The 7707-nt window shown below is 66.2% G+C and overlaps 1 protein-coding gene across 8 annotated transcripts; it reads left to right on the forward strand.

The window, feature by feature from the left end:
* Positions 1-2188: 2188 nt before the first annotated feature.
* HDAC10 (histone deacetylase 10) lies at positions 2189-7647 on the forward strand. Of its 8 annotated transcripts, none has more exons than XM_081248047.1 (19): positions 2189-2328; positions 2403-2537; positions 2767-2863; positions 3094-3191; positions 3291-3395; positions 3558-3626; positions 3821-3947; positions 4126-4191; positions 4360-4419; positions 4497-4586; positions 4725-4831; positions 4915-4982; positions 5062-5329; positions 5449-5533; positions 5921-6012; positions 6155-6211; positions 6487-6565; positions 6767-6949; positions 7036-7647. In XM_081248047.1, exons 1-19 carry the CDS (start codon positions 2270-2272, stop codon positions 7222-7224), a joined length of 2034 nt encoding a protein of 677 aa, XP_081104173.1. In that variant the 5' UTR covers positions 2189-2269; the 3' UTR covers positions 7225-7647. The 8 variants fall into 8 exon arrangements, with proteins under 8 accessions (XP_081104173.1, XP_081104175.1, XP_081104174.1 ...); XM_081248049.1 differs by having other exon boundaries at positions 5101-5329; XM_081248048.1 differs by having other exon boundaries at positions 4497-4550.
* The last annotated feature ends 60 nt before the right edge of the window (positions 7648-7707 follow it).

The raw sequence follows: 7707 nt of genomic DNA on the forward strand, positions 1-7707 counted from the left end.
TACACCCCCATCCTGTGCCAGTGAGCCCCAAGTCTGGAGCCCCCCACATTTAGGGCTTGGCCCTGCCCCTCTTGTGGGGTGGCCTTCCTCTAAGCTAAGACCCTGGAGCCAGACCCAGGGCAGGGCCTGATGTGGGTGAGGGGGTTAGGGTCCAGCTTGGGTCTCAGTCCCAGGTGTTTGGGCTCCCTGCACTCTCCAAGGCCAGGTTCTTGGGGAGGTGGGGTCACGCTAGACGCCTCGAGGCACCTCAGGTGTCTCTGAGACGTCTGTGCCTTAGCATAAGGGTGGTTTCTGTGCTCTTTTTCCTGCCCCTCCCCCGGCCATGCCCCACCGCCATTGGCGAGCCCGCGGAGCCCTCTGGCGGCCATTCGACGTCTCCGAGGACTGGCAGCTGGGTCAGGGGTCACTCTAGGGCTCCTGCGCCCGCCCTGGCTCCTCCCACATGTCCCCCGGCAGGCCTGCCCAAAGCGGGGCCCGGCCGTCACCCTTCTCCCGGCCTGGGGCTCAGATGGACGCGCCCAGTCGGTCCAGCCGAATAGGTCAGAGGAGTTGCCAGAGTGGATACCTGCCTTCTCTGCCCAGGGGCCCTCCCGCACCTCTGACGGAGCCCCGCCCAGGCCCTCGGCTCTCAGCGATCCAGGCGGGGCGGTCTGGCGCAGGCCCCGCCTTTGCGGCCACGTGCCCAGGACGGCCAACCAGCACGCTGTTTTCCAGCCGCCGTGATTGGCTCAGGGGCGGACACGTCTTCCCGGAGCCCGCAGGCCGCCGGCTACCCGCGCCTGCAGGTAGCGTGGCCAGGACGGTGGCGATCCACGCGGGGCTGCTTGCCGCGGGCAGCGGGGCCCTGTCAGGGCCTCCCTCTGCATCCATCCCACCTTGGGGATCGCCTCCGAACAGCCGGAGCGACCAGAGAACGGTACTGGGGCATGCCCACCCCAGGGCCCCACCTCCTAGACTTCAGGGCCCCTGCTCACGTCCCGCCTCCAAGAGACCGCCTCCAGGGCTCCGCCTCCAAGACCCGGGACCCCACCCGCGGCGGCCCCGCCTCCAAGATGCCCGCCTTCCCAGACACCCCCCAGGAACCACCCCCGATCCAAGCCCTGCCTCAAAAGGGTCCGCCCGGGCCCCGCCTCCAAGACCAGACCCCGCCCATGTCCCCGTCCCCAAAGACCCGCGGGCCCCCACCCCTACCCCGCCCCGGCTCAGTCCCCAGAAATCCCCTCCGTTTGAGGCCGGGGGGTCCCTGTTTCCTCCCCTCTTTGGTCATTTTGTTCTTGGCTGGGCCCGCGCCTCCTCCTTTACTGGCCTCATTCGTTCACTCACTCATTCCTCCCTCGCCCAGACACTCCCTCTGTTGGCCTCCGCCCTGCCTACCCCGACGCTGCGCCGCTCCTGTCCAGCTTCTCTGCCACAACTCTGACCCTCCGACTCGTCCGCTCTTCGGTCAGGGGTCTTCCTGGAGCTTAAATCGGATACTGTCACTCCCTTCTTGAACCTTGGGGGCAGCGCTGCGCTGCGGCCCAGGCCGGGCTAAGCCACGACCACCGTCCCCGGTCGAGGCTCTCTCCTCCTTGTGGTCTTGCCCCTAAGGACCCTCGGCCTCGCGCTCCTTCCCGCGCAGCTCCTCCCTGAGCCCTTGCCGGAGGCCCTCGGTCAGCGCTGGGCGCGATGGGCTACTGACGCGTCTGACCCGTGGCCTGCGGGGTCAGGGTGGGCCTGGGGGAGGCTTGGGGCGGAGGGGAACGGACCGGCGTGGCTCGGCTCATAGCACGCAGCTGGGGCCGCCGTGACGGTCCGCAGGAGCCTGGGCACACTGGCCCTCCGTCCTCGCACCCGTCCCCTCCGACTTACGCAGGGGCGCCGAGGCCGGCGACCCTCTCCCGGCTCCGGCGAGAGTAGGAGGTGGAGCCTCAGCTGGAGGGAAGGGCGGCGTGGGCAGAGCCCCGAGGGGCCCAGTCTTCGGCCCGCCCCGCTGCATCGGGGCGGGGTTTGGGGCAGCCGGAGGCGGGTCCATGCCAGGTCCTAGTTGGAGGAAGCCGGAAGTCGAGCCCCGCGAGCCACCCTATCGACCGCTGCCCCGCTCTGGCGCCAGCCGGGCCTGGGGCCTCCTTCCTGTCCGGGCTCCGCGCCCGCGCCCCCGGCTGTGCTCCAGGCGTTGGGCTGCTCCCTGGGGCTGCCAAGGGGGGCGGGCAGTGCACTCACCTGCCTGTGAGTGGTAGTGTTTGGGTCCTGCCCACCCTGAGTGGCCCAGAGTGACCACGGTCAGGCCATGGGGACCGCACTTGTGTACCACGAGGACATGACAGCTGCCCGGCTGCTCTGGGACGAGTAAGTGGGACCTGGCAGAGGCAGAGGTGGGGGATGAGGAGGGGCTCTGGACTCTGAGCTCTCTGTCCATTCAGCCCCGAGTGCGAGATCGAGTGCCCGGAGCGCCTGACCACAGTCCTGGAGCGCCTGCAGCAGCGTGGCCTGGAGCAAAGGTGTCTGCGGCTGGCAGCCCGGGAGGCCTCAGAGGCGGAACTGGGCCTGGTGCACAGGTCAGACTTGGGGTGGGCATCCTGCCCTTGAAGCCGTGGTCCAGGACCTGGGCCTGCCCCAGCCTGCTGGTGCCTGGCAAACAGAGCCTCCCCCCCAAGCCTCAGTTTCACCTTTGGATGGGTGGATGCGGGAGCAGTGAGGGGGGCAGTCCCACTGGGGGTCCAGGCCCTGTTTCTCCTCTGCCTGCTCCTCCAGGTGACCCTGCCTTGCCTGCCTGACCCTTTGCAGCCCGGAGTATGTGGCCCTGTTGCAGGGGACCCAGGCCTTGGGCACCGGGGAGCTCCAGACCCTGTCTGGACAGTACGATGCCGTCTACTTCCACCCGGTGCGTGCCCTGGGGACACACCCACCCACCCAGTCACACATCCGGGTACTCGTGCCTGTTCACGGGCAATGTTCCCGTGTGCCAGTGCCCTGCTGGCTGCTGCTGCGGGCACCCGGGACTGGCCTGGCCAGCTCTGCGCAGTGCTTGGTGCTCTGCAGCCTGGCACAGGACTTGGTAGAGCCTGTGAGGGGTAGTGGGCAGGGGGCTTACCTGCACCCCTGCCCTGGCAGAGTACCTACCACTGTGCCCGGCTGGCCGCGGGGGCGGCGCTGCAGCTGGTGGATGCCGTGCTGGCAGGAGCTGTGCGCAACGGACTCGCCCTGGTGAGGTGAGAGCTGCCCCCTGCCCTGGCCGCCCTGACCTGTGGGTGGCCCTGTGAGGACGCAGGATGACCCTGACACGCCCCACACCCCACTCCCACCCCCAGGCCTCCTGGGCACCATAGCCAGAGGGCTGCCGCTAATGGATTCTGCGTGTTCAACAACGTGGCCATAGCGGCCAAACATGCCCAGAGGCAGCACGGGCTGCACAGGTTTGTGCCAGTCTGACTGCAGGGTGAGGCCCAGGCCAGAGGGGAAGGGGGTGGAGGGGGCCTTTGAGGGACCCCACCCAGCTCCTTCCCATCCTGGGCCTGGCTCCTGGCTTGGAGGTGGGAGGCCCTGCCCTCAGTGACCCCAGAGCTGTCTGTCCCCAGGATCCTCATCGTTGACTGGGATGTCCACCATGGCCAGGGCATCCAGTATATCTTTGAGAACGACCCCAGGTAAGCTGGGGGTGGGGACAATACCCTCCCCTGCGACCCTCCCCTGCGACCCTACTTTTCAGGATGAGCACAGCCCAGCCTGGGAAAGTCTGAGGGAGCAGACGTGGCTGTGTGCTCGGTGGGGTGGGGTTAGGCTTCTGCAAGGAGCCCTGGGGCTGAGGGGCCTGCCCTCTGGCCCCGGCTGACTGTCGCAGTGTCCTCTATTTCTCCTGGCACCGCTATGAGCACGGGCGCTTCTGGCCCTATCTCCGAGAGTCAGATGCAGACGCTGTTGGGCAGGGCCCGGGCCTTGGCTTCACTGTCAACCTGCCCTGGAACCAGGTGCTTGCCCCTCACCCCGGGCCCCCCACCCAGAGCCCCTCCCCCAGCCCACATTCCCCCCTCCCCCGAGTGCAAGCCCAGGGCGTCCTGCCACGATCACCCCCAGAGCCCAGGCCCCAGGGGTGAGGACCCCGCCGTCCTCCCTGGCAGGGCCAGCACTGATGCCCCTTGGCCACAGGTCGGGATGGGAAATGCTGACTACGTGGCTGCCTTCCTGCACGTGCTGCTGCCTGTGGCCTTCGAGGTGACCGTGTGGGGGGTGGAAGTGGTTTCGGTGGCAGGGGGGTGGGGGCGATGCGGTGCCCAGAGTGGAACAGAGCCCCTGGGGTGAGGAGGGTCTCTCTGGAGGGGCCTCCCCTCCACCTCAGCTCCAGCTTCTTTTCTGCCTCTCCCCACTGGGCCCTGCCTGCAGTTCGACCCTGAGCTGGTCCTAGTCTCCGCGGGATTTGACTCAGCCATCGGGGACCCCGAGGTGAGGGCCTGGCCTGGCTAGGGAGGGCTTCTGGAGTCCTGGGACCAGGTTCTCATCACACCTGGCTCTGGTTGCAGGGGCAGATGCAGGCCACGCCAGAGTGCTTTGCCCACCTCACGCAGCTGCTGCAGGTGCTCGCTGGTGGCCGGGTCTGCGCTGTGCTGGAGGTGATTGTGGCGAGCTGGGAGGGTGCATGGGCCGGAGGCTGAGATGTGGTTGGAGGGGTCCTGCCTTGTGGGGCAGGGTGTCCTGCCTGGGACCCTGACACCCCTGCCCTTAGTGTCTCTGCCCCCTCCTCATCCCAGGGTGGCTACCACCTGGAGTCACTCTCGCAGTCCGTGTGCATGATGGTGCAAGCGCTGCTGGGCGACCCTGTCCCGCCCCTGTCGGGGCCCATGGTGCCGCATGGCAGGTGCGGGGCGGGGCAGGACGGAGGAGGGTGGGAAGGGCCAGGGGTGGGAGGCCAGGCCTCACTGATCCTGCTTCTCCTCGCAGCGCCCTGGAGTCCATCCAGAGTGTCCGGGCAGCCCAGGCCCCTCACTGGATGAGCCTCCAGCAGCAAGGTCAGCGTGGCCTGGGTCGGCAGGCGGGATGGTGCCGCAGGCTCTCATGCCATGGCTGTGACACTAAACCACCCCCAAGGTGTGGCCCCTGTACTGAGTCCCAGCCCCCGCTCCCCAGAGGGGAGGCCCTCGCCTCTGCTGCCGCCCCGGGGGCCCGAATTCAAGGCAGCAGCGACCCAGAACGTGGCTGCCCTGAGCTCCTTCCTGGACCAGCTGCGCCTCAGTCCCACGCCCCCTGTACGCACGGCTGTGGCCTTGACTGCGCCAGATGCTGCCCTGGCCCTGCCCTCTGATGTCCTCTGTGAGGAGGGGTCAGCCCCACAGGAGGAGACGCAGGCCTGGGCCAGGTAGGCAGGGTGGGCCTGGGGAGAAGCCCGGGACCATGTCTGCACATGTGCCTGTGTGACTCATCTGTGGTCCGTGTGTCATTCTGTGTCCTTGTGTCCTTCTGGTTTGTCCACCACAGGCCACATGAGGCCCTGGCCCAGGACAGGGCCCTCACTGCACTCGGGAAGGTCCTGTACCTTTTGGACAGGATCCTGGATGGGCAGGTAGGGGCACTGGGGAGGGGCTGGGGGGTGCATGGAGTCAGGGGCAGGGCCCAGGACCTGCCTGCGACAGGTGGCCTGTCCAGGGGAGGGCTGGGTGGTACAGAACCATGTGGACAGGAGCATTGCCTTGTGCCCAGGACCCTTCCCAAAACAGCCCCCAGGGACAGGGTTCAGGAACACCCCCCTCAGTTCCCTCAACGAAATGCTCTTTGGCAGAGAAGTGAAGGGGGTGATTCATAGTTTCATGCATCTTATTTTCAGAAATGGAGCAATTTGATCTCAGAGTGCACAGGTGACAGCCATGTAGACACGGGCCAAAAGAAGGGACAGATGGGTCTGTATACCTGGTGTGGGAGTTACCCTCTACACCTGTTATTCACTCCACAGGTGAGCAGTGGCATTGCAGTCACCCCAGCCTCTGCTGCAGCTGCCACCCTGGATGTGGCCATTCGGTGTGGCCTGTCCCACGGAGCCCAGAGGTAAGCCTCACATGGCTGGTCTGAGGCTATGAGGCAGGGCCCATGGGCACCCCCTGCCCTGGCTGGTCATGTGGGAATGGCTCTGGGAATGGGCTCCAGGCGGGGTGACTGCAGCTTATCCAGGAGCCAACTCTTCCTCCAGGCTGCTTTGTCTGGCTGTGGGGCAGCTGGATCGGCCCCCAGATCTCACGGATGACGGGTATGACTCTCAGGTCACGTGTATGTCCAGTTCTGCAAGTATGTGGGTGGGCACATCACCCTGGACCCCCAGGGGTGACAGGTGGGCAGGGTGTTCTGCAGCTGGAGTTTGGCAGAAGGGCCCCTGGGAGCAATGCCAGGAGGGTCTCCAGCACAGAGGGTCAGCAGTCTTAGCATCCCTGCCGCTGAGCTGTCCTTCTTCTGTCTGGGCTCTCGACGGTGGGCGGCATCTCACACACAAGCTCATGTATCCATATGCTTGCTCTCCCCTGGAAGGAGGAATCTCTGGCTGAATATTGGGGGCAAGGAGGCAGCTGCCCTGTCCATGTTCCACGTCTCTGTGCCACTGCCAGGGGTGAGTGGTGGTGTCACAGGGCAGGGCAGCTGCTGCTCACTGGCATCGGCATGAGGGCCAGACCCCTGGCCTTCACCTGCCCTTCCTGGCGGGACTGTGGGCGTGTCTGCCCACCTGAGATTGGGAGGTGGGGTGGCCTGAGCCAGCTGGAGGGGTGTTCCCTGGATGAGGGGCTGGGCTATGTTGCTGTCCCTCCCATAGACGACTGGAGGGTTTCTGAGCTGTGTCCTGGCCCTGGTGCTGCCCCTGGCCTACAGCTTCCAGCCTGACCTGGTGCTGGTGGCGCTGGGGCCCGCCCATGGCCTGCGGGACCCCCAAGCTGCACTCCTGGCTGCGCTGCTTCGGGGCCCAGCAGGGGGCCGAGTCTTGGCCCTTGTGGATGAGGTGAGTTGGGTGGGGTGGACCTGCTGTGGGGTGGGATGTGAGGAGAAACCAGCAACTCAGTGCTTCCACCTCTGCTGCTGACTCAGGAATCCACACCCCAGCTTGCGGTGGTCCTGGCCAGGGTGTTGCATGGAGAGGCAGCCCCCAGCCTGGGTCCCTTCTCCATGGCCTCCCCAGAGGACGTGCAGTCCCTGGTGCAGCTAAGAGGGCAGCTGGAGCCACGGTGGAAGATGCTGCAGGTGGCCAGTGAGACTGGGGGGCCAGGCTCAGGCTGAATGCTTGGGGCCTTGGGCGACAGCTGCCTTAGAGCTCTGTGGGGAGACGGGCTCACATCCTGGGGAGTGGGGTGCTGCCCTGAACCAGCGCATAGCCACGTCAAGCAGTTGTGCACCTCTTCCCAGCTCCTCCTTGAGTGCTGTGACCTGGTAGCTTGAAATCGGCCAGGGTGGGAGTATTTACACCCCAGAAAAGACACTACCAACTAGTCCCCCGAGAGCCTGTTGTTAACCATTCCCCAGCACACCGCTGCGCGAGGCCTCTGTCCTGAGGGCCAGGCTACGGGGCTGCCCAGGACACTGGCTCAGGGGCTCTGTATCCCCCGCCCCAGCGCGGACTCCCCCTCCGGCGACCCGTCTCTGCACGGACGGCCCCTCCCTCGCTCCCTCCCCGCCCAATCAGTAAACGTCGGTTAAGCGAAAGTCTGACTCCGTCTCCCTTATTGAGCCCGATTTAGTTAACTCAGTTGGTTCCGGACACAG

The sequence above is a fragment of the Mesoplodon bidens genome, assembly GCF_964165515.1.
Source record: "Mesoplodon bidens genome assembly, chromosome: 11".
In the NCBI taxonomy this organism is placed as follows: Eukaryota; Metazoa; Chordata; class Mammalia; order Artiodactyla; family Ziphiidae; genus Mesoplodon; species Mesoplodon bidens.